Genomic DNA, 27700 nt, shown 5'->3' on the forward strand with positions numbered 1-27700 from the left:
CCACCTTGAGTCAGAGACAGCACTGAAGACCACATCTGCTACAAATGTGCAGGGGGCCTAGGTCCAGCCCCTACATGATCTTTGGTTGGGTTCAATTTCTGTGAGCCCCCATGGGCCCAGGTTAGTCGACTCTGTAGGTCTTCGTGTGGCAGACATGGACTTTTTAAAACATGTTCTTTGTCCTGTTCATCCATCCCCAGGCATCTGTTCACTTTCCTCCATGTGAAGAAGTGATGAGTGTCTGCGATGACTCATGAGCTAATTATCCAGTCCGTGCCCATTGTCCAGGGATACTGAAATATCACTGTGTACCTTATAAATGTGTACAGTTATTACATGCCAAATTAAAATAGTTAAAAACTCTACCTAAACACATACACTAAAGCAATGTATACTTGCCACTTTCAAGTAAATAAAGACCAACCTTAAAAGATGTGGGGAGCAGAACAATATTAACAATATTAGAGATATTTAGTAATATCCCTAATATTGGATGTTTAGTAATAAATAACTACGAGACTTAGAATTTAAAAGTATAGTTGAAATTAGTAGTTTGTCAGAGCTCTAGGTACAGCTGAAGAAAGAAAAAATTATCTGGAAAATAAATATAAGAAGCTATTCTGAGTGCAATACAGAGACAGCATGAACAATAGCACATGGAAAATGAATTAGTAATACTAATAATGATAATGCTAAGCATTCTAGCTAATATAATTTCATTGGAGTCTAAAAGGCACCAGAAAAAGGGCAGAAGCAGTATTGGAAGCAATAAAGAAAGGAGAGAATGTTTGAACAGCCTTGCTCATGGCTATGGATACCAGCTATATACTCTTAGGACTTCAGGCTAGGACCTTAGTCATCTTTAATTTCTTTCTTTCTCTATACATATTCAATATATCACAGAACTATTTTTGAAATGAAAAATTATCTATTGGCAAAACTGATGTTTTAGACTACACTGGATAGATCCACAGGAAACTAGTTCCCCTGTGTGTGTGTCTCACACCCACTCTCAGCATCCCTCACTGGAATACAGGAAACTCCCATAGTTCCCCTGTATGTGTGTCTCACCCACTCTCAGCATCCCTCACTGTAATACAGGAAACTCCCATAGTTCCCCTGTGTGTGTGTCACCCACTCTCAGCATCCCTCACTGTAATACAGGAAACTCCCATAGTTCCCCTGTGTGTGTGTCTCACCTACTCTCAGCATCCCTCACTGTAATACAGGAAACTCCCATAGTTCCCCTGTGTGTGTGTCTCACCCACTCTCAGCATCCCTCACTGGAATGGAGCATTTGCAGTAAGAGATGAGCCTGCATTGCAGAGTTTACAGTTTAGTGTAGGGCTCACCTTTGGAGCTGCACATCTTTGATGTGGATGGATGTATAATGAGATGTATCCACCCACATTATGCCTACAGGATATACTTTCTCTGCTCTAAAAGTCCTCTGTGTTTTGCCTATTTGCCCATTCTTTTCACAGACCCTGGCAAGACTCTTTTATGTCTATCTTTATGATATAGCATGATGCTTGACACATAGGTGTCCCTGACCCATTTTTTTTAAGTATGGTTGAATGAATGGTAAGAATGAAAGCTGAAAGGAGAGAATCAAACAACTTGCTTTTATCCTGCTAAATAATGATTTTTTGATTTCAATGTTTATCTACTCAGAATATTGCTCCACTTATCCTGGGATGCCAGTAAGTTCACAGCATCTATTAAATTTAAGAAATGTGCTCTGGATCATACAGAGGTCCGAGGTCCCTGCACAAATATAGCAGAGGTCTTCCTGGTCAGTGGGAGAAGATGTGCTTAAACCTCAAGAGACTTGAGGCCCCAGGGAAGGGGGAGGTATGGGGGGAAGCACCCTCTCAGAGGTGATGGGGAGGGGGACTGGGATGAGGAACTATGGAAAGGGGGACTGAGAGGGGGCAGCTACTGGAATGTAAATAAATAAAAGAGAAGAGAAGAAAAGAAATGTACCCTGGAAAATTCAAGGTTTTTTGTGTGTTTTTTTTTTTTGTTTTTTGTTTTTTTTTTTTAATGAATGACCATTTTATCTAAAGGTGCCTCATTTGAATTTTTTGTCTCATTATTCCCCAGTGAGACTATAGTGTGTGTGTGTGTGTGAGAGAGAGAGAGAGAGAGAGAGAGAGACAGAGAGACAGAGAGACAGAGACAGAGAGGGAGAGACAGAGAGAGATATTGTTGTGCGTGTGCTTATACAGATGTGTGCTAGTGATATATGCTCATATGCACACATACATGCATGTTAAGACCAGAGATTCTCTTCCAGTTTCCTCCTTAATCACTTTCCTCTTTCCTTTTGAAACATGGTCTCTTACTGAACCTGAATCTCTTTTATTTGGCTAAGCTGGTTGGTGAGTGATCTGCAGGAACCCCTTTTTCCCCCCAGGGCAGGGATTACAGATGCATGCCATTACCCCAGCTGTTACACAGATGTTAGGGATCTGAGATCAATCCTCATGCAAAAGCAGCAAGCACTTTACTGACTAAACCACCTCCTAAGGCTCTGAAATATAATTTTATCTGATGGACACAGTTTTAGGGGGGATTAATATCCTTTCTTTTTATGAACAAAGTGCCTTCATAAATTATTTCTTTTTACTTGGGATTGTAAGCAATGATCATAGAACAGAGAAACATGTTTATCTATAGTAAATACAGTCTTAGTCTAAGTTGTATCAGTTTATATGTATGGGACATAAAATTATTGGGACAGAACTGAAAGCATAACAGAAGTGAACATCTTGAGGATTCACATTTGCAGTGATTTTCATTCAAAGCTATGAAAGATTGTGGTTTATTATTAAGCAGATAAACTTCCTGTTGTGCTAACCAATATTATATTATTTTCTATCCATTTCAAAGAGTTTCACATATTTCTAAACTGTTCCTTGGATATTATTTTATTTGGGTTTACATTAAAAAGGGAAATGTAGAATTCCAAGTTATTCTTTTAAAAGTTTTTATTCTCCTCTCCCCCTCCCCCCCCCCAAAGCAGAAAACAGAAGGGAAGTTCATTTAGATCCTGAAATTTCATTCATTTTAATTTTGAACATAGTGGTTTATATGATTGCCTTCTAGGGATAATAGTGTTTGTTTATGTCCTATACAAATGTCAGGTTTGATTTTTAATTAAAAGTTCTGTGATCTAGGGCTATCTGGGCAAAGTTATCTTAGGGGCTTGAGTTTGGATTTTAGGAATCAAGTAGATATGAAATTCCTACATAATAAAAATGGGCTTTCAATAGAAAGATTGGAACTTGTTGGCCAGTTTCATCATTTCAAAACTATTAATTTTCAAATAAGGAGATGGCCTTTCATATAGTGATGATGGTGGTATTAGGGGCTGTGGAGGATGATGTCATTATAATAAACTGAATATTGCTCATTCATTCAGGAATTACACTACAAGCATTAATATTCACCATCTTGAAGGAAAACAGAACAATCAGTATTTTTAAATAAAAAATACACCACTGAGCATAGTCTTAATTATGATATTATAATTGATATCAGCTTTAAGTTGAAATATCATCTCATGTTCATGAAAATAATTTCAAGTCTTGAGGGGTAAACTGACTGATTAAGTTCATGGCAGTTCTATTTTTGTTCACAGATAATGCCTCTGAGGTAGCAATTACTGCTCCAGGAACTAGTCACCATAGAAACAGCTCTACAGGCCCAACACCTGACTGCTCACCTCCATCCCCAGATACTGCCCTAAAAAATATCGTAAAAGTTATCCGACCTCAGGTAAGTAAGTACCCAGGAGGACATTGCCTGCTCTGTAACGCTTGGTTGCTTGGTTCTGAACTAATACGTGTAAAACACTGTACTTCAATGCTGGGGCTATTATGTAATATAGAATAGATTTTTTTACATTAAGAGAAAGAGATTCCAAATAGGCTGTTTGCTTCCTATGAAGTTCATAATAGACACTGCACTCTCTATTAGCTCTTGGAAAATGAACTTTTATATTATGAGAGGGATTCAATGAAGCCTGGAAAAATGGCTGTTTCACATTTTCCTCTGAGCATTTATGAGGCTGTGGTTGTTGATCTGCTACTGTGTTCTGAAGCTTTCTGTGGGCACACTGTTTGTGCTGGTTTTTCTATCCCCAACCCCAGTGAGCTGATGCAGTTGCTCTCCATTGCCCCACCCCTGTGTTGGGTACCACACTACCCAGTCTCTGTATTGTCCTCCGGGGTTCACGGTCTTGGTAATCTGCCTTTACCTTTTGTTCTTTTTCCCATTCCTGTCACTTGCCTGAATGTTTTCCCCCCTCATCCCCCTTCTCTTTCTGTCGGATTTCCCAGTAGGCGGTTTGCAGGCAAGCTTTAGAAATATCATTGGGACAAGCTGTTCTGTGATATTTCATTGAAAATAGCACTTATAAAGCTGTTTGCATTATATTTTTGCCAACAGATGGACCTAGAACATGGAATTGGTGGTGTTCTCAACCTGGCTCTTTCTGAATGGGCTTCATAAAATCCAAGAGAGGGGGTACTTAGGATCCAATCAATGCCTTTCTGCATTGCTGAGACACAGAACACGAATAGACCCAGAAGCCAGGCTGCAGTGCAGTCATATCTATGACTATGCAAGCAACAATTGCTTTAATAAATAGCATTCTTTCTTATAACTTGCTTTAGATTATTTTATGACAGTCTCATTCTCAATAGCATTTCAACTCCATATCCCAGTGTAGTTTGTAGAAGGCTTTTGTATAAATGATTTCATTTAAACATCATTGATTCCCAGGGAAGTTGTAGGCTGAAGTTGAAACATACTGGGGTTCTAATGGGTTGAAACTGGCTACCTTCTAGGGAGCTCCTTTGCTTTCTTTTACTATAACAGCTATTTCATCCAGTCCTATTCAGTGATTAAAATCTCCTCAGGAGACTGTGTGAGTCATCTTTTTGACAACCTAATGTACACATGTAGCGTTGTTTAGGCACAGGTTACGTTATAATACCTCAGTCTGCAGAGTAAGAAAATGTTTTCAAGCATCCCACCTCAGTCTACTTGGTCGAAGCAAGAAACACCAAACCCGGATTCCAATGGTGGGTGCCACACTTGTGCTCACTGCTTCTCAGTCTCTATCCAAGGGCTTTGGTATGGCTATGTACTTAACACAATTCCAGCACTTACATTAAAACCATTTGTTCTTATGCACATATCTAAGATGCTGTTCAACATATGTTATTAAAATACATTATTAAATATTCGTTATTTTTAATCATGATATAAACCATCTAATTTAAATTTTCTTAGTCATTCCTGAATGAAAAACAGATTCTTGAGAGATACTGGGTAAGGATTCCCCACCAAACGAGAGGAAGAATTAGTCTTCCCCAGGGATTAGACCCCTAGTCAGTTATCCAGCACCAAGTGATCCACCCTGAAATGATTTACATGCAAGCAACAAGATGTGAAAGCAGCACATTGCATACAGATACAAACACACACACACACATATGGTGTGTTACAACAATAATTATTCAAAAATAGGAGATAGATTTCAGGGGGCTTAACAGAGATTATGGGAGGGTTGGAGGGACAAAGGAAAAAATGCTATAATTATCTTTTAGCGAAAATTAAACAAAATCCAAAACTTTTATCAGGCATGGGTGGTACACACCTTTAATCCCAGTACTTGAGAGGCAGAAGGATCTGAGGTCATGGATAGCCTAGTGAATTTCAGACCAGCATGAACTACACAGTAAAACCTTGTTTCAAAAAAATAAAAAGTAATCTCTACTTATTAGTTCAGGATGGGATATTTGAAAACTTTTAAGAAAACTAGAGCTAGCAGAAATTGTACCTTGAGTCTACTCCTGTTCTGTTCCCCTTATGATTCCTGGGGCTCATTAGTCCTCAGTCATTGTAGACAGAAATATAAAATTCACATGGACATAATCATGAAAGAATAACGGGTTAAGATTGTTCATTTATATTCTTTTTCCCTCATTTTTTCCTTTTACTGAAAATAAATTCTTCTCTCATAATATATCCTGATTATAGTTTCCCCTCCCTCCTCTCCTCCTTTCTCATTAGGAAAGAACAGGCTTCTAAGAGATAACAACCAAGCATGCTAAAATGAAATATAAGATAAAACAGAAACTATCAGGGCTGGACAAGACAAATGAACAGAAGGAAAAGAACCCAAGAGAAGACAAAAGAATCAAAGATCCACTGTTTCACACTTTCAGGAGTCCCATAAGAATACTAGACTAAGAGATATTTTATGTATGTTATGTTCACGTGAACATGGACATGTATGTATAGGCCCCGTGCACTCTGCTTCAGCTACTTCATAAGTTTATATGAGCTTTGCTGGTTGACTTAGAGGGCTTGTTCTCCTGGTGTCTCTCCATTCTCTTTGGATCTAACACTCTTTCTGCCACCCTGAACTCTGAGGGGAGGGATTTGATGGTGACATCCCATTTGGAGCTATGTGTTCCAAGACCTTTCTCTTTGTAATGTCTGGCTGTGGGTCTCTGCATGTGTCTTATCTGCAGGAGGAAGAATTTTCTCTGATGACTGCCGAGCAAAGCACTGATCTATAAGTATAGTAGAATATCCTTAAGAGTCATTTTATGATACTGTTTTTTAGACCAGTGGTGTTTGTTTTGACCCAGGTCTCTGGGCTATCTAATCTCTGGTTCTTGGTCATCCAAACAGGGTTGGGTATGGGTTCCATCTTGTGAAGTAGACCTTACACCAAATCAGACATTGGTTGGCTACTCCCACAAGTTCTATGCCACCAGTGCTTAGTATATGTTGCAGGCAGGACGGGTTGTATGTTAGAGGTTTGGGGGCTGAGGTGGTGTTTACATTTCTCTTTTGGTAGCCTGAAGAGTACCTTTCTGATCCAAAGGCACTAGAGCACAGGGTCATGAAGGTTCTATATAGGCACCAGCTGGATTTTCCATGTTCAGTGAATTGTGTGAGTGTTATCTTTGGTAATGAGACCTCACTGTCAATTTGGAAAGAGAAACTCACTGTCTTAGCCGCAACCTGGGTTGTTTGAGGATTTTCATGGACCTTTAGACCAACAATTCAATTCAGTCCTGAAGCGTTGTTTAGTGACAAGAGATATCATCCCTTAAATGCCTCTCAATTCTACCTGTCTTCTCCCCTTCTCTATCTCCCCTCTCCTCCTCACCTGATCCTCTTGTTCACATCCCCACTTGCCCTCAGTCCCTTTGTAAAATCTATTCTATTTCCCTCTCCCAGGGAGATTCGATTCATGTGTTCTCCCTCTAGTCCTTCCTCTATAGCTAACCTCTCTAGGTCTATAGATTGTAGGTTGGTTATCAGTTATTTAATGGATAATTTCCATGTATAAGTGAATACATGCCATATTTATCTTTCTAAGTCTGAGTTACCTTAGTCAGGATATTTTTTAGTTCCATCCATTTGCCTGAAATTTTCATATTTTTTAATAGCTGAATAATAATCCATTGTGAAAATGTACCACATTTTCTTTCTCAGTTTTTCTGTTGAGGGATATCTAGATTGTTTCCAGTTTCTGACTATTATATATAAGAGAGTACTTAAGAACATAGATTCAAAAATGCCCAATAAAATATTTGCAAACAGAATCCAAGAACACATCAAAAAGATCATCTATTATGGTCAAGTAAACTTCATCGAAGAGATGCACGGATAGTTTAAGATACAGAAATCAATAAATATAATCCACCATATAAACAAACTGAAAGAAAAATTATGATCATCTCTTAATATGCAGAAAAAGTCTTTGACAAAACCCAACATCCCTTCATGATAAAAATTCTGGGGAGATCAGCGATACAAAGGGCATGCCTAAACATAAAAAAAAAAAAAAAAGCAATATTCAGCAAGCCTATAGCCAACATCAAATTAATGAAAGACTGCTAGTTTCAAGACAGGGTTTGGAAACCAGAAGCTCTGCAAGAATGATGGATAGATGGTGGAACAGAAGTCTCCAGTGTGCATTCAAATAGCCATAGTCAGGGATGAAATATTGTTCTAAAGAAAAGGTATTTATTGGCTAGCTTATATAAGTACCTATATTGTAAGTACGAGTTAATCCTCTAAAGCATTTGTGATTTTAGGTTTGTGTCTGGAAATATAAGAAATCTGGTTAGAATCACTCTGGGTATTTAAGCACTTTGGATCCATTTACTAACAATTTTTTTTTAAAGTGGGAAATCAAAGGCATGGCCTAGTTCATGGTATGAAATGGTTCTACCACTGAGCTACATTCTTAGCACAAATAATAAATCAACAACATAGTTGAGGTAGAGTTACACTTTTAAAACTAGAGGTAAGAGACCTTTGATTCAGTTCTCAGATGGTGGAAGGAATTGATTCCCAAAAGTTGTCTTCTGACCCCCACATGCACACACACACAGACACACAGACACACACACACACACACACACACACACACACACACACACACACACACACACACAAAATCAATAAATAAATAAGCTTTAAAATTAAAGAATATATACAAACTTTACTGGATGGTTTTGTGTGTCAACTTGACACAGGCTGGAGTTATCACAGAGAAAGGAGTTTCAGTTGGGGAAGTGCCTCCGTGAGATCCAGCTATGGGGCATTTTCTCAATTAGTGATCAAGGGGGAAAGGCCCCTTGTGGGTGGTGCCATCTCTGGGCTGGCAGTCTTGAGTTCTATGAGAGAGCAGGCTTAGCAAGCCAGGGGAAGCAAGTCAGTAAAGAACATCCCTCCATGGCCTCTGCATCAGCTCCTGCTTTCTGACCTGCTCGAGTTCCAGTCCTGACTTCCTTGGTGATGAACAGCAGTATGGAAGTGTAAGCCGAATAAACCCTTTCCTCCCCAAATTGCTTCTTGGTCATGATGTTTGTGCAGGAATAGAAACCCCTACTAAGACACAAACCTTATCAATTTGTATTTCCTTCCTTGTGCATTCTTTGACCATGGGAGGAATATGTGAACATGTGAGCTGGAGGGTAAACTTGACCCTATTCACAGAAAATGGATGTTGCTTAGGTAGCAGGAGCTAGACCACTTATTTCCTTGGCTTCATGCACATCTTTACCCAGCTAAGTCTGGATTCTAAGTCTATATGGAGAGAATCCTTTGCAACCATGGAACCCTTGCTTCCAGAGAGAGAGAGAGAGACACAGCATTGCAGGTGTTCTGATTAGCATGTTAATTACCTGCAAGCCTCAGACTTTCCAGAGTCTTCTACTGAAGTTGTTTTTGCTCTGCCTGTTTATTAACTACCTAAGTCGCAGCTGCTGGTTTCACAGTACTGTTTGATCTCCTCACCTACATTTCTTTGGGTCCTTTCATGTCTTAAAAGCCTCCAGATTGTGAAACATCCTATTTTTAATTAATAAGAACTGAAATATTTATATGGTACTGGCTTCTCTTTGTTTCCCTCGAAAATATTAACCTACGAGGCTGAGTTTTTCTGTTTAGAATAACCCACAGACTTCTACCTGAAAAGAATAGAATGAATGATTTTTACACTTAAAAATACTTGGGAAAGAAAAACCTTTTGAAAAATTAAGTGGGTGCATTGACATGCCAATTTTCTTTCCACTAAATAATTACATATTGCTTAAATTTGACTTTTTGTTCCTAAACTGATGTATAAAATCGTATGTATTTATAATCTACAGTAGTACATTTAGACGAATAAATACTTTGTGAGGTAGAAAACCAATGTCGTTAATAAATGCCTTCCCTTCCATCATTTTGTGTTAAGAACATTTAGCATCCTCTGCCTTAGCATTGCGTATCCAATATGTTACCACTTACATAGTCACCATGGTCTAGAAAGCTTTCTTGAACTTACTTCTATCTAACTATAAATATTTATCTGTGATTAGCATCTTTCAATACTACTTTATCTCTACCCACCCTGGCCACTGGTACCCACTATTCTGATCTGTATATCAGTGAGATTATTTATTCTTGTATTCCATAGAAAAGTGAAATTGTACAACAGTTACCTTTCTGTGTCTGGCTTGACATCACTAATTGTCAGGGAAATGCGAATTAAAATCATAATCAGATACCACCTTATTCCTTTAAAATTGGCTATTATCAGAGAGAGTGGGAATGATAAGCATTGGCAAAGATAACCTGGACTCTTGTACAGTGTGAGTAGAAGTGTAAATTAATGTAGCTATTATAGAGATCTGTGTGGAAGCTCCTTGGAAGCTAAAATTTTGAGTACCAAATAAGAGAACTTACCATATTCTTCCATAGCTCTCTGACTGGGTGTAGATATAAAGTCAGTTGGGTAATGAGAGATCTGTGTTCCGTGCTATGGCAACGTTAGTCCAAGTAGCCAACATAGAGAACCAACCTAAGGATTCATTCAGTGAGTGAAATGGATAGAAAAAAAGATGTCTATACACATGATAGAGCAGCATCCAACCATACAAATGAAGACAATCATGTCCTGTTGATGACATATATGACCTTGGAGGATGTTAAGTAAAAGAAGTAAAATGTTTTTATTTTTTTAATGTTTCATGGTAAAAGCCTTACAACCCTTCCAATAAAATGCACAGATCATAAGTGAACAGATTCACACTAAGTCTGGTGTGCCTGTGGGTGTAATCTTGCTCAAAGCAGAAAGGAGAGGTGGCCATCACTCCAGAGATTCCTCCTGGCCCTTACCAGGAAATCTCCCTCATTTCTGCCTCATGTTGGTTTCATGCTGCAGATTAAAATAATCTATTATTAGATTTTATGTAAACGGAATCCTTTTGAAATCCACCCAAGTTACTGGGTTTTTTTTTTTTTCTAACTGAATAGTATTCCATTGGATTAATATACTACAATTTGTTTCTTTGCTTTCCTGTTGATTAGAGCTTGGTTTAGCTTGTTTGTTGTTTTGTTGTAGTTGTTCTGCCTTTAAATTTATTCTTTGAAAATTGTGTACAATGTTTCTTGATGAGATCCATTCCCCGCTTCCTTCCCCCAAACAACTCTCTTAATCCCCCAATTTATCTTCTTCCCAATTTCACACACACACACACACACACACACACACACACACACACATAAATAAAATAACACTGAGTCCAGTTGTTGCTGCTCATATATGCATGAGTGTGTGGTGTCATCCATTGGAGCATGGGTAACCTACTAGTGCTCACCCTCCAGAGAAAAGTGACCTCCCTCCTCCAGCCAATAGGGACATAGCAGTAGGGACATAGGAGCCCTTCCTACTTCATATTAGAATTTTTAGCGAGTTTGAGCTTTACAGGTCTTATGCATGCTGTGAGTTGTGTTGTTCACGATTACACATGAAATACATTTGTATGTTTTTATACGTTTTCATGAGTTGGATGATTCAGCTTAAGGTAGATAATTTTATAATTAACTTTCCTATAGTTAGTTTAAAGCAGTCACTACATTTTATAACCACCAATAGCAATATATGACAATTTTAGTTTCTCTACAGCTAAACTTGATGATCATTTTTATTTTAGCCATCCTTATGAACGTGAAATGATTCATCAGTATGGTTTAAATTTTTCTGGTGACTAATGACATTAAGTGCCTTTTCTGTTGCTATTGTACATACTTCTCTTCATTTTTAATGGAATTTTCCAACTTTTTAATTTTTGGTTGAGAGTACTAATGCATACGTTCTCTTGTAACTCCCAAAGATTTGAATCCATTGGCTGACACATGTATTGTGACTATTCCCTTACAGTCTCTAATTTGGCTACACATTATTATGTGTACTATTGATGAATATAATTTTAGTTTTCTTTTCTAGTTACTTGTTTTTTGTCTGGTATATGATATATTCTCCCACATTTTATTGTAGAAGTTTTTTTTTTTATCATGTTTAATCTAAGATCAGGTTTATAATCTACTTAGGCTATCTTATATGTTAATTAGGAGTCAAGATTTGGTTTTGACTACCAAGATAAAGACTTTACTCACTAAGATAAATAATATTTTTTGGATTTTAACTATTTTTACTATTCCTAAATGTTGTTGGTACTTAAAAAATCAATTAAATTTTATGTTGTGTGTTAGGTTATAGTTGATTTTGCTTTTATCATCATCATCATCATCATCATATTATTATTATTATTATTATTATTATTATTATCATTTACATCCTGACATCAGTTTCCCCTCCCTCCTCTCCTCCCAGTACCTCCACCACAACTCCCTTCAGTTCCCCAACATCCACTCCTCTGTTAATCTTCTGAAAAGGGCAGGCTTCCCCATTGATATCACCCAAATATATCATATCGAGTTGCATTAAGACTGGGCACCTCCCTTTGTATTAAGGCTGGACAGGGCATCCAAGTAGGAGGAAAGTCCCAAAGGCAGCAGAAAAATCAGAGACAGCCCATGTTCCCACTGTTAGAAGTCCCCCAAGAACACCAAGCTGCACAGCAGTGCAGAGGGCCTAGGTTTTGCTGGTATAAACAGTGCTTTCCACAGGGCTCTCTGATGTTAACTTAGGATCATGACAGTTCACCTTTGCTTTTATAAAATTCATGCAATTTCTTCCTTTTCTTCTAATTATGACTCCAGTAGAAATCATATGATGATGTGGCAACTCTAAAAATCTCTGCCTTGTTTCCTACCTGTGGGAGAAAGAATTTATTGTGTCAACATGAACGGGTAGCATGAACTTTTGTTTAGGGATGAGGTTACTCCTGGCTTGTTGAGAATTTTTTTTAATTGGATATTTTCTTTATTTACATTTCAAATGTTTCCAGGTTCCAGGTCTCCCCTTTGGAGACCCCCTATACCATCACCCCACCCCTGCCTCAATGAGGGTGCTCCCCTACCCACCCACCCACTCCTGTCTTCCCTTCCTGGCATTCCCCTACACTGGGGCATCAAACACCCTCAGGCCCAAGGGCCTCTTCTTCAACTTATGTCCAACAAGGCCATCCTCTACCACATATGCGGCCAGAGCCATGAGTCCCTCCATGTGTATTCTTTGGTTGGTGGTCCAGTAACAGCTTTTCCAACTATTTTTGTCTGTATGCGATAAACATATAATTTCCCCTCTCGTCTTTATGTCATAGCAAAACATCTTTCAGGATTTCTTTGTTTTCAGGTGCTAGGTTTTGAGTGCAAGGTCTTGGGCTTATTGGTCAAGAGTTCTTTTACTGAACTACATCTCCATCACATATTTTACATCCTTAAGAAAATCCATGTTAATATAACTGTGCACTTATGTAATAGTGATTGTTCAAAAAAAATAATATGTTATTTTATTTCTGTAGTGCTGAATGCAGATGAGACCCTGGATAAAGTATCCATGGTAGACAGATGCTTTGCTATCCAAGATATGAGGGTATCAAGAATGAAGAATAATTCGGAGAGACTGAATAGTGTTTGGGAACTATATTAAGAGAGATAAGGATAGACTTGAACAGAGGGGACTCTGGTTAGATTAGGTGACATGTCAACCTAAAGGATATTCTGCTAGACTTTGTGTGTTCTCAGCAAGCTAACAACAAGTTGGTTTAATAACTATCTTAAATGTCATCTCCTTCTGCCATTATTTAATAGAATTCTGAACCAAGATTATAGAAAACTCTTGCCAAGTCTAGAATAATATTTCCCTCGGCACTGTAGGGTTATGGAATGCATATGTTCAATCTTAAAATTAAAAGCAAGAGTGGGCATGTAAAAAGCCAAGTCATATAATTGGGGGAAAACAGAATATTGCAATGAATTAGACCAAAAGGATCAAAAGAACAAAAGGTCTTCAAAAGAGCAGTCTCCAAATGTTTATTATTGAATATTAAACCATTTCTATTATATAGAGAGCATATATTTCATTTATTTTTCATAAAAATGCTATGAGAAAATGGTACTTTTTCTTTATTTTAATAATTGGGCCTGAGTCTTAGAGAGGTTGAATAATTTTCTCAATGTGACACAGCCACTGACTGGAAGAACTCTGAATCCTCAATGTCAATAATCTTTCTATTAATGTTAATTAGCTCATTGGGGAGAAAATGATCAAGGTTGTGCATTCATATTCCAGAGGGATGAAGTTTGAGAGGAGAATAATGGACTGGAAAAAAGAAAGATGAGCAGAAACATGGATAGCCAAAGTTTATAGCCCAAAGGAGGGAAACACAGAGGTTGTGTCCTTTGTTTGAAGTCTTAAAACAAAAGCTGGGCTAGAAGAGATGGTTGCCAATCAACATTAACCTAATAATCATAGGTAAAATTTAGAAAGAAAAAGTGAGAAAAAAAGAAGTCTGTTGGACCTACCAATACATCAGCAATTCTCCACAAATTAGGATTCCCTAAGGAGCTTTTCTAAAAAATAGTTAAGCTCCATCCAAAACCAATTAAATTCATCTGAAGGCTAGCGCACAAGGTCCTGGCCTTACAGTGTGGAACAGACTGATAACCCCTTTAAATGGAAAATAGAAATCAAAACTTCACTGACTACGTCAAGCCTAGGGAACTATACAGCTTAGCAGGAGGCGTGCATAAGTAACTGACTCAGACCTGTGACCTGCTGCCACATCCTGGTCTCTTGAGAGAGGGTCATCGCGTACATCATTGTTTGGAAATAGATGAAGATTCAAAATTCTAGCTATGGTTTCTAATGGGTGATTTATGCCATTCAAAAAAATTCAGAAGTTGTTCATTCAAACCATTGCAAGTTGGAAACTATCTGTGTGTATGTTTAACCCAGTTTTCCAAGGTAGGTTATATTGAGGAAACTCATGGAGGACCACTCAAAATTTTGCCTGTTGGTACCTTTATCTTATAATTGATAGAGGGTGTGTTCCATCACACACCCTCTGCATAACCTCTCTGACCTTCTGTTTGTTGTTCAGCAACGTGAGGGCCAGGGAAGTAGCTATCAATAATATATTGGCTGTAAACATCACAGCGTCAGATTTTAGAGTACATATCTGAGAGCCTTTCTGAGTTCTCTTGGTCATCTAAATCTACCAGAGAGAACATTGATGAGGAATGGTCATGATGTCCAGCATCTTATTTCTTAGCAACATTAGCATACGAAAGCCTCATGAAGTATGAACCACAGAAACTGGGAGTTTGAGTAAAACCAAAGGGTAACTATTTGTTATTTATACTTTCTCAGATTAAAAACATGCATTTTAACAAATTAATTTCTTAAATTACTATGATCTAGATTCCCATGGATTGCACCATGGCATTAGCGTTGAGTTTTTCTCCTATTCACTGTTCTTCTTTCAATGTGTATAAAGATGTCACTGGATGGCTTTCCTTTTTTTTCTTTTTGGCATGCCTTTACCCTAGAGCACCTCTCTAGGTTGTCTGCATAGATGACAGAGTTTTCTAGGAAATTTTTCCTTGAAAAAGGTAAAATGTCTAGAAAGTAGGGTTGTCATTATTTCTTTAATGTCACAGGTGGCAGACTATAATTTGAAATCTAATTCCATCTTTCCTGTTAGGTAACTTGTTGATTGCTCTGGTTAAATTGTAAAGTTTCCAATTACTTTTGCCACTACAGTCACATGAACTAACGTGACGACTCAGTGAACAGTAAACCTAATATAGGAACCTGAAGCTAATCATTTTCTATGCCAATTTAGAAAGTCCCAGAATTCAGCAATGAGAGAATCCCAGTATGCACTATTCTTGATTAATTCATTTCCAATACATATTTGAATACTGACCATATGCTGGGCAGATTAAGTAATGATTTTTAATGTGACAAAGACTAAAATATAGACTGCACTCTAAGAAACCCTTTAATGATTGGGAGCCTGTGCACTAAGGGGGCTTTTTTGAATTTCATTAGTGGAATTCATTGCTCAAGCTCCCGGGAGTCATCCTTGGAGCCCCTTTCTTCTCCATCCCATATGTACCCTCACCTCATGTCCAACCTGAAAAGCTATGGAATGCTCTGAGTTTATATATCTAACCCTCACCACCTCGCTGAACTCCAGCCTCATGTTCTAAAGGCACCGCGAAATACTAGTGGGCTGCCCAACAAGCTTTTAAAGAAAACAGTGCTAAGCTTCATATTCGTCACACCCCATCTGTCATTCATTTCTTCCTCTACATCCCATATTCAGTCCAACAGTTCACTGTCTCAGAAGTCAGCTCCCAGCATAAGCTACAGCTTGCTTGGTCATCTGTAACACTCTCAAAGTCTGTGATGTCATAACTACTTTCCTTTAGTACAACAGTGATTTGCTTTTTTTTTTTTCCATGACTGCAAAGTTTTTCAGAAGCTATAGAAGCTATATAGTATGTGTAGCCTCTGGTGACTAATGGAACGTTCATCTGTGCATGTACATTATATATATAGCCCAGTATTGATTTTAATATACTAAATATCAACTTAATATTGCCCTCATGAGCAAAAATGCTGTAGTATCCTTATGAATCTTTTCTTATTGAATATTTTATTTATTTACATTTCAAATGTTATCCCCTTTCCTGATTCCCTACTCCCAGGAACTCCCTATCCCATCCTACTCCTCCTTTTTCTATGAGGGTTTTCCCTCCATCCACCCACCCACCCACCCACTCACTCCCACCTCCCTGCTCTCACATTCCCTACATTGGGGCATTGAGCCTTCACAGGATCAAGGGCTTCTTCTCCCATTGATTCCTGACAGGGCCATCCTCTGCTACATATGTGTCTGGAGCCATGGGTCCCTCCTTGTATACTCCTTGGTTGGTGGTTTAGACCGTGGGCGGTCTGGTTGGTTGATATTGTTGTTCTTTCTATGGGGTTGCATACCCCTTCAGCTCCTTCAGTCCTCTCTAACTCCTCCACTGGGGACCCTGTGATCAGTTCAATTGTTGACTGTGAGCATCCACCTCTATATATGCCAGGCTCTGGCAGAGCTTCTCAAGGAACAGCTATACCAGACTCTGTCAGCATGCACTTCTTGGCTTCCACAATAGTGTCTGCATTTGGTGACTGTATAAGGGATAGATCCCCAGGTCTCTGGATGGCCTTTCCTTCAGTGTCTGCTCCATACTTTGTCTCCATATTTGCTCCCATGAGTATTTTGTTACCCCTTCTAAGAAGGATTGAAACACCCACACTTTGGTCTTCCTTTCTCTTGAGCTTCATGTGGTTTGTGAATTGTATCTTGGGTACTCAGCTGTTAAAACAAAGGATTCATGAAATTCTTCAGCAAATGGATAAAACTAGAAAATACCATCCTGAATGATGTAACCCAGTCACAAAAGAACACACATGGTATGCACTCACTGATAGTGGATATTAGTCCAAAAGCTCAGAATATCCTTACGAATCTTTATGGATGATAAGGTAGCTTGAAACCAAATAGTTTCAAAGTCAGCCCCCTCTTTATTCATTTTAGAGCTTTTTTATTACATATACTCATTGTATACTAGTGATATCTTTAATAAGCATATTTCATTCTTTCTTTCTTTTTGTGGTTTTTCAAGACAGGGTTTCTCTGTGTAGCCAGGAACTCACTCTGTGGACCAGGCTGGCCTCGAACTCAGAAATTCTCCTGCCTCTGCCTCCCAAGTGTTGGGATTAAAGGTGTGCGCCACCACTGCTCAGCAATAAGCATATTCCAATTCATGTATATTCTCTAATTCAGCACCAACATGCTATTTAAATATACTTTTAAAGCAAGGCCCTTCTTGTTCTCTTCCCTGTGTTACTTTCCTGTGTTACTTTCATGGCTGATTGGCCATTTACATCTTTTATCTGGGAACTTTGGAAAATCTTTCTGTCTTGTTTTTTGGGCATTAATCACTGTGTTCCTTTTGCCTTTTCACAAGTCAACAGGCAGCCATGTAAATCCGGTCACATTCACCAGATCGATCTTCCATTTCAAAGCAAAGGTATATAACAGCACGGGTAATTTCCTTCTCTCCGTAATGTCTTACTTAGGCTGTCAGCATCCACTCTCCTCAGCTCATTTCAGTCCTGCCCTGCTGTCTTTCATGAATTGCCAAGTAGCTCCTACTTTAGGGTTTTGCTATTAGTTGTTGATTGTATGGAATATCTATATGGACGCGGTCATGGCTTATTGTTATCCTTCCTTCAGCTCATTACCCAAGTGTTACTTTATAAGCGATGCTTTCCCTCTTGAATATAAGGAAGCAGCTATACTTCATTCTCTGTCTCCTCTATGCTATAGCATTTTTAATGCCTCATAGCATTTTGCTTTTGAACAAGCATTGTATTTTTTTGTCACATTTCTTTCCAACTCCAGTGGGCGTTCCATGAGAATTAGAAACTGTGTCCTTAATTTAATAATAATAATAATAAAATGAAACCCTCAACTTGTAGAACCACTGCCTGATACATAATCTGTGTCCGGTATTATTTGCCTTACTTAGGTGAGCAGAGGTGAGGATTCTATCGGAGAAAACTATCGACTGAGAGAGTGCTCAAATTGGATTTTAGACTTACGGAAGAGTTAAAGGTGAATTAGTATATGAGTGTGTATGTGTGTGTCCCACAAAGGAAAGATGGGAAGAGCAAAGTATTTGAAGTCCTTTGACTTAATGCAGTGTAGAATTTACCATTAGAGCTTCTAATAAATTAAGGTGTCATATTAAACCAGGAGTCTACCCTTTTCCTTTTTTTTTTTTTTTTAATTTGTTTGCTTGCTTGTTCATTTGTTTTTAAGACAGGGTTTCTCTGTGAAACCCTGGCTATCCTGGAACTCACTGTAGATCAGGCTGGCCTTGTACTCATAGAGATCCACCTCCTTAGTGCTAGGATTAAAGGTGTGTGGCACCACTGCCTGGTTTATCCTCCTCTTAGTCAAACACCCTATTGTTTAGCACTATTTATTCTATGAGAAATGCTCTTAGTAGAAAGGTTTTCATGGTCAACTATATGAGAGATGTGTCTGTGGTTAAAGTTTCTCACCAAAGGAGATATTTTTTCCAGACTCTTTCCCCACTACTGACTCTGGAAACTCATAGATGTACTTCATGAGTAGTGAGCCACAAGTCTCAACTCAAGAAATATGATCTAAGGAATTTCATATGCATATGTAGTACCAATCTTAACAATTTTATTCTGGTTTGGTTTTTTCTTTTATTCACCTTACAGACTTTCACACTCTTGAGAAAGAGAGCACTCAGACTCAGCAACAACTATATCCTTTATTAATATGTTACAGAGGGTTATACTTGCAGCCTATACTTTAATCCTTGGAACAACCATGTGATATAGATAGGTCCATTATGATTCCAATATTACGTATAAAGAGAGGTACAAATGTGTGTTGTATTTTTAAAGGTTTGTTTACTTATATATATTTATTTATTTGTTAATTTAATGTACCTGAGTACTCTCCTTGTACACCTGCATGCCAGAAGGGGGCATCAAATCACACTATAGATTATATGAGCCACCATGAAGTTACTAGGGATTGAACTCAGGACCTCTGGAGGAGCACACAGTGATTTTAACTACTAAGTCATCTCTCCAGGCCTTGTATGTTGGTTTTTTTGCTATGTTGAAAAATAAGTTTGAAATCAGTTTTTGTTAACTGTCTAAAATTGAGAAACAAGTAGCTAGAATGGGTTATCTTTTTTTATTAAATATTTTCTTTATATACATTTCAAATGCTATCCTGAAAGTTTCCTATACCCTCCCCCGCCCTCCTCCCCTACCCACCCACTCCCACTTCTTGGCCCTGGCATTCCCCTGTACTGGGGCATATAAAGTTTGCAATACCAAGGGGTCTCTCTTCCCAGTGATGGCCGACTAGGCCATCTTCTGCTACATATGCAGCTAGAAACACGAGCTCCGGGGGTACTGGTTAGTTCATATTGTTGTTCCACCTATAGGGTTGCACACCCCTTCAGCTCCTTGTGTACTTTCTCTAGCTCCTCCATTGGGGGCCCTGTGTACCATCTTATATAGATGACTGTGAGCATCCACTTCTATATTTGCCAGGCACTGGCATAGCCTCATATGAGACAGCTATACCAGGGTCCCTTCAGCAAAATTTTGCTGGCATATGCAATAGTTTCTGGGTTTGGTGGCTGATTATGGGATGGATCCCTGGGTGGGCTGGTCTCTGGATAGTCCATCCTTTCGTCTTAGCTCCAAACTTTGACTCTGTAACTCCTTTCATGGGTAATTTGTTCCCAATTCTAAGGAGGAATGAAGTATCCACCGTTGGTTTTCCCTCTTCTTGATTTTCTTGTGTTTTAAACACTTTATTATACAGATTAAATGAGGAACAAAAACTGCACACTGTTGGAGTTTGAAAGACAGATAACCACCTCAATCTTCAAGATTCCAAAGCAAGGGAGTGACAGGAAACAGGAAACAAATATCTTGATTTTTTAAAAACCATTTGTAGAACTAAATGCATAATGCCATTCTAGGTAGGTTGTTGAATGGCCTTGTTGTAATTTTTCTCTCCAGTCAAGTGTGTATTCCAATCATGGGCATATCTGGATAACCTATAGGGGGCCTTTACCACAGAGGAGCAGAGAGCATATCCCAAAGAACAGACAACATGCTCATTATACTTGTGGACTCGCTCTGGAGAGTGGAGGCAAAGAAAGGCGGTTATGGGTTTATGTAGTTTATACCCCAAATGTATTTAAGTACCTCTATCTCTTTAGGAGTAAGTAAGTAAAATAAGTAAAGACTGGAAAAATGGATCAAGAATGTTATTTCTTATGGAACAATGAAACCAGAGAACATGTTATTCGACGCGTTCTCACGACCGGCCAGGAAGAACACCACAGACCAGAATCTTCTGCGGCAAAGCTTTATTCTTACATCTTCAGGAAAAGAGAGCAAGAAGCAAGAGAGAGAAAACGAAAACCCCGTCCCTCTTAAGGAGCATTCTCCTTCGCCCCGGACGTGTCACTCCTTGATTGGCTGCAGCCCATCGGCCGAGTTGACGTCACGGGGAAGGCAGAGCACAAGTAGTCATAAGATACCCTTGGCACATGCGCAGATTATTTGTTTACCACTTAGAACACAGGATGTCAGCGCCATCTTGTAACGGCGAATGTGGGGGCGGCTCCCAACATCTCCCCCTTTTTCTTTTAATAAGAGCAAATAGGCCACCCATATTAATGAGAGTGGAGATAGAGGTCAAATCCCCAGTGTGTAGGTAAAGGAGCCATGTACAGGATTAGCTCTTAGGCTTACAGGCTTTTACCCAGAGCAACCCTGACCTGCTCCCGTGTCGTTTTGCCTGGGGGAAGGGAACTAGGACACTGAACCTTCATGAAAGATGACATGTCTCCCTAGAATAGGCTCATATATGCCGCAGAGCCTTTCCATTGCAGTGCTTAGCCTTGCAACTCTCTCGGGCTGCTGAAGCACACTCACTCTATCTCGTGCAATGAGACTAGCCTCGTGAGATATAAGAGCTGAGTGGCCAGCGACCTATTGCCTAAGCATAGATATATCAGGGGAAGCTCCATGTTCTAGTCCTGCAAGCGCCTGGGCAATAACCACCTTGTCTCTCCTAGTTTAGGCCTTAAGCTTACAGACCAATCAAAGAAGCAACACTAATCCACAGCAAAGTGTATCTCCAAATAATATTAATCCCACCCATTTTTTAAAGAAAGAAAATGCTGAGGAGATCCAATTGGGTAATCCTTTGGTCAGGGACAGGTCCAAGCGCGTGGAGTTGACCTGAATGATGGCAAGCCTCGAAGGGTCTGTTCAAATTCAGCCATCCAATTCTGTAACATATACTGAAAAAGACTTTTTGACAAATTAGCTGCCCTAGTAAATTTAACATACTGAATGGAAATAACACACAATCCCGGAAACTTTTGTTCACATCCCTGCTGAGTTATTTGTCATAATACATCTAGTTGTATCTGGACAAGATCTATGAGTTGATTAACCAGCATGAGACCTCTCTGTATCTTGACATTAGCTGAGGCCTGTTCATCTATGACTGTAGTCACTGAGGCTGACAAAGTGTTAATGGTGTCAGTCATCTGGACCTGTCCAGACAGAGCCAAGGCTGTCTGAATTAAGGCCAAACCCAGTTCCTAGTTAGTGGTAAAAAAGCAGGAGAATACTTGAGCATTATACATCACCGTCATTGGGAGTGGAAATGTCGACATTATCCCCCAACGCTGCTCTCTCTTTATTATTGACGCCCTGGACATCACCAAGACGAGGGACATTAGTATTCCCTTGGTCAGTCTGGATTTTTCGGGTGAGTCTTTCTGGTACCCAAAATGGGTTGTCTTCATTCTGTGGGAAAACACAGATAGCTCCCCTGGATCTTATCAAGATAGGATCCGGGCCATACCATTTATTATCAAGGACATTTTTCCATTTAACCATCTCATTGGGCCTATCTGGCTCTGAACAATGACGTTCAGCCGCAGTATGGCCATGAGCATCAATATTTAAAAAATTAAGTGTAAAGAGTGCCAAAGACACCGACACTCTTGGTGCTCGGGGTACAGTCTCCTCAAAAGTTCCCCTCTTCTGTTTTATAAGATAGGCTTTGAGGGTGCGATGCGCACGCTCAACAATACCCTGTCCTTGAGGGTTGTACGGAAGTCCAGTCAGGTGGGTCACGTCCATCTGACGGCAGAACTGTTGGAATTTTTGAGACGTATAAGCTGGTCCATTATCAGTCTTAAGGAGTCTGGGTTTCCCCCAAGCACTCCATGCCTCAAGACAATGTTGAATCACATGTGAGGCTTTTTCTCCGGTTAACGGAGAGGCAAACATGATGCCAGAACATGTGTCAATGGACACATGGAGATATTGAAGTTTTCCAAAGGAAGAAACATGTGTAACATCCATTTGCCAGACCTGTAGAGGTCGAATACCGCGTGGGTTAATTCCCACATGAGGAACTGGCAAGAACTCACAGCAGCTTTGACATTGAGTAACAATGTCACGGGCTTCTTTTCTTGTCAAGGAGAAACGACTGCGTAATGTTTCAGCCGTCACATGAAAATTGTTATGAAAATTTCTTGCAGCCTCTACCGGGGATGATAGGGCAGCAGCCACCACTTTAGTGGCCTTATCTGCCAAATCATTTCCCAGAGCCATGGGGCCAGGTAGGCCTGAATGGGCTCTAACATGAGTAATATAAACAGGAGATCTTCTAGATAACAAAACTAATTGTATCTGCTGAAAAATATTGGCAACTCTACTGGAAGGCTTAATCACTCCAGCCACTTCTAAAAGATTTACTGCATTAACCACATAATAGGAATCTGACACAATATTAAGGGGTTTTAAAAAGGTTTTTAAAACTTCTAAGACCACTAAACATTCTACCACTTGAGGTGAATTTTCATTATATTGTTTGGATACCACTTTACCATTAGCCACATAGGCACCTATGCCAGTTTTTGATCCATCAGTATATACCACAATCCCATTTTTAAGTGGGTTTCTTACTGTTATTTGTGGAAACACAACAGATTGATTTTGGGCAAACTGTAAGATTGGATGCTTTGGATAATGGTTATCTATTTTTCCTGAAAAGGAGGTAACTAAAACTGCCCAATCATTAGATGCGGCTGCCAAGGTTTGAACCTGTGCAGCAGTATAAGGTACAATTAAAAGATATGGACTTTGCCCAAAGTGGGTGATTGCTGCTTTTAGGCCTTTAAGGGCAAGCTGTGCAATTGCATCAGGATACCAATCTATTATTTTAGCTGGGGATACGTTTGGATGGATCCACAACAATGGCCCATTCTGCCACAAAACTGCAGTTGGCAATTGTGCTGTCTTAAAGACACACAAACTGAAAGGCTGCGAATCCTCAATACGTTGTAATTGTGCATTCTGTAAGGCCTTTTCCACTTTTTGTAAGGCCTGGTTAGCAGCTAGAGTAAGAGTCCTAGGGGAGGAGATATGAGGATCTCCTTCTAAAATACTAAACAAAGGCCTTAACTCAGCAGAAGGAATCTTTAAAAAGGGTCTGAGCCAATTAATATCTCCCAACAGCTTTTGAAAATCATTTAAGGTATGGAGGTGATCTCTTCTTATCTCTACCTTTTGGGGCACAATCTTATCTGGGGACACCACAGAGCCCAAGAATTGTCCTGTATCAGAAATTTGGACCTTTTCTGTGGCTATCTGTAAACCCCACTGACTTAAAGTTTTAAGTAGAAAAGGATATGCCTTTTGTAGCATGGTAAGGTCTTTATGGCACAGGAGGATGTCATCCATGTGCACATAAAGTTGACACATAGTAGGACTATTGGACATTCCCTGTGGTAAGACCTTCCATTGATACCTCTTATCAGGTTCAGCAGAATAAGCTCTCTGACCCGTTAACAAGTCAAAAGTCCAATCTCTCTGCTCTGGAGTTAAAGCAGCAGCGTTTGCTCGGTCCTGCGCCTGTGCAGCCTCTCGCCACAGAGATCTCCATTCCAAATATTTGCCCATATTAGGGAGAGCGGCTTTTGCAATCATTTGCCAGTCGGCAGGAGTTAGTGCCATGCTGGCAAGCCTGTCTAACTGCACCAAGGTAAAATTAGCATTGATTCCATATTTAATCTGCACATATTCTACCGGAGCGTGGACACGCCCACCCTCGGCTCCTTCAAAGACTGGAAATGCCTGTTGTATTTTCCTTTGTTCCTCTCGGGGAATGAATGAGTCTGCGCACTGCCTTTCTGCGCACTGCCTCTCTGCGCATTGCTGACGCACTACGGGCTGACGCACTACGCAGGGCGGGGACTCCGCATAGGGCGGGAGTGCACCTGGTAGCCGATTGCCCTGAGGCCAATTAGCAAACTGGCCTTCGCCAGCCGCTTTTGGCTTTTTTCTTGACCGATTAGCTGGCTGGTAATGGGCTGCTTCTTCCTCCCAGTCTGTTTCCTCAGAGGAGGATTCTTCATCTGCTTCAGAACTACTAAGAGCTGGCTTCCTGAGCTCATCTAGTGACGAGTATCTCCTAGAGACCTCCGCTAATCGATCTTTTTTCTTCTCCCTTTTTCCTCTTTTTCTTCTAATCTCTCTCCAGGTATTCCTACCTAACCTTAACTTTTCCTCGGGTTCAAGACCCTTGGAAAGGCCTGTATACTTACCGTTTCTCCTTGCTCCTACTCTCTCTCTCCGCTTTACTTCTGATAGACTGTCCTGAATTTCCTCTAGAATTTTTAGCCCTGCCTTAAGCACTATATAACATGTGAAAAGGAACAAAAGGGCTCCTAACACTAGAAAAAGTTCAAGGCCAAACATACCTGGTAAAGCCATTTCTCACTTCCGTTCCCCAGCTGATGAGTTCTGAATTCGGCAGTTGAATCCTTCTCAACAGTCTGCTTTACGGGAACCTTTATCACCGTCGTTCCCCAGCTGATGAGTTCTGAATTCGGCAGTTGAATCCTTCTCAACAGTCTGTGTTACGGGAACCTTATAACCTTGATTCGCAGTTCTGGTTCTGGAATGAAGTATCCCTCCTGCGCCAGTCCGGAGTTTTTTCTCGTCCCGGATTTTCTCGTCCCGGAATTCGGCACCAATTGTTATTCGACGCGTTCTCACGACCGGCCAGGAAGAACACCACAGACCAGAATCTTCTGCGGCAAAGCTTTATTCTTACATCTTCAGGAAAAGAGAGCAAGAAGCAAGAGAGAGAAAACGAAAACCCCGTCCCTCTTAAGGAGCATTCTCCTTCGCCCCGGACGTGTCACTCCTTGATTGGCTGCAGCCCATCGGCCGAGTTGACGTCACGGGGAAGGCAGAGCACAAGTAGTCATAAGATACCCTTGGCACATGCGCAGATTATTTGTTTACCACTTAGAACACAGGATGTCAGCGCCATCTTGTAACGGCGAATGTGGGGGCGGCTCCCAACAAGAACAGACGTTCAGATAACAATGAGAGGACAGCCCATCTCATTTGGTCAAATAACCCAGAGTTTTAGAAGAGATCATCTCTGCTTGCCAGGAATCAAAACGTCATGTCTCTAAAACTTTGTTCCTCTTTGCTTATGTCAATGCTTTTTTGCACTAGTCAATCTCAAGCTGGAAATCTGAGTCACGCTAGGCTCCTCTCATCCCTCCACTCTCTATATCTAATTAGCCACCAAAGCCTGTCAGTTCTGCTTCCTAACTATGACTCAAACCTCCCTCTTCTACTCTCCCTGCAACTGTCTGAGGCCTTTAGACTTTATTGCTGAAATAGCTCCCTTACCGGCTCCCCTAGATCTCTCTTTCTCGTCTGCTTCTAATTTATCCTCTGTACTTCCCATACAGTACCATTTATGTTACTATTGATTCTTGTTGTTTTGTATTTTAAAACATTTTTAAAGCTATAACCAAGTTGGAGATACAATGCAAAGACGTCTTCTCTTGGAACTATTTCTAAGTTGTCACAGACCTGATGTCTCATCAGCTACGAGGAGTGACTTACTCCTTAAAAGTGAGATATTTATCTCTGACTAGAACACTCATCATCAAAATCACATCATTGCCTTTGGCATATTACTAACATGTAATCTCAGAATCCCATCCAAAGATCTAGTCTTGTCTTGACTTTTGAAATCCTCTACCTGTTTAAAGATAATGAGCCAGCCAGAATGGCTCTCTGCTTAAATTTATTCGATATTCTCTTATTAAATCCAGGATATGAATCTTTATCAGAGAGAGCCAGAAAGACTTTTTTAATTATGTTGTACTAGGTGGGACTTGAACTTGGATTTCTCTTAGTTGTTATGATCTTCACCGTAATCACGTAATTACAGTGGTATCTTCCAGGCTTCCCCACTATGAAATTGCTTACTCATTTACATTTGAATTTTTATGAAAAGATTCTTTGAAATTATGCTACTATCTCATTTTAAAAGCATTCAGTTCTTTTAAAAATATTTTTATTATCTTCAGAGAGCCATGGGCTTTTTATTTTGTCCAGTGAGTTCCAATCCATCACTATCATTGTTTTAACACTTTAATGATTGAGGGTCTTGCCAAAACAAGTGCTCTTTTTTACTTCTGATATATCTCTCTGTCATTATTTGAACACTTTCTCATGTTTTAGACTTAGCTTGTATATACTTTTCTAGTCTCAAATATGAAAACTCACCCATCTTCCCAATCACCTTTGTTTCCTTCATATGTGAAATGCTGGACGCCAAAGTGCTCCTTGGTTGTTGCTCCTAACCAGTTGGATACCGGATGAAGGGAATATTTGTAATATGTGTAGTGTGTCTGTGCATGCATATGGGGACATTTATGAAGATATGTAGAAATGAACACATCTATTTTTCTACATCTATCTTTACATATTAAAAATATGAACGCCCATGGATAACGCAGCTTCGATCTAAATACTACAGAATTCATTCCTGTGTTTATAATTCTGTTCTCTGACAACCAAAAACCTAGTTTCCACTACCCCGTGTTTGACTGTCTGAGCAGGTGTGATTCTCAGGTAATCTCCAATATCTAAGGTTAGCATAACCTCAGGGAATTCAACTTCACTTAGCCGGAATACTATACATCATCCAGCGACTTCCTCCCTGACTTTCATGGGCTTTGACAGTCCACGTGAGGCTGACCCCTGTACGATCCACTTTCACCATGAGAGTGCTGAGTCTCCACCCTTTTTTATGTTTGATGTGGTTGGTTAGGAGATGCAATAAGGGTAATCTATGTTAGCTTTCTACTGGGCAGAGAATGATCATAGTGCATGGCCATTAACTTCTGTATTACCTTCAGGAGAGCATCTATGCTCCTCACTCAGTGGTAT

At 39.7% G+C, this 27700-nt stretch overlaps 1 protein-coding gene across 32 annotated transcripts in view; it reads left to right on the forward strand.

The window, feature by feature from the left end:
* The window catches only part of Anks1b (ankyrin repeat and sterile alpha motif domain containing 1B), a 1100386-nt gene that overhangs the window by 431008 nt on the left and 641678 nt on the right, over positions 1-27700 (forward strand). For all 32 annotated transcript variants that reach the window (XM_030245360.1, XM_006514305.4, XM_006514301.3 and 29 more), the window contains one exon: positions 3647-3783. In XM_030245360.1, the coding sequence (XP_030101220.1) occupies positions 3647-3783 (137 nt within the window). The remainder of the gene's footprint in view (positions 1-3646; positions 3784-27700) is intronic.

This window comes from Mus musculus, chromosome 10 (assembly GCF_000001635.26).
Source record: "Mus musculus strain C57BL/6J chromosome 10, GRCm38.p6 C57BL/6J".
NCBI lineage: Eukaryota > Metazoa > Chordata > Mammalia > Rodentia > Muridae > Mus > Mus musculus.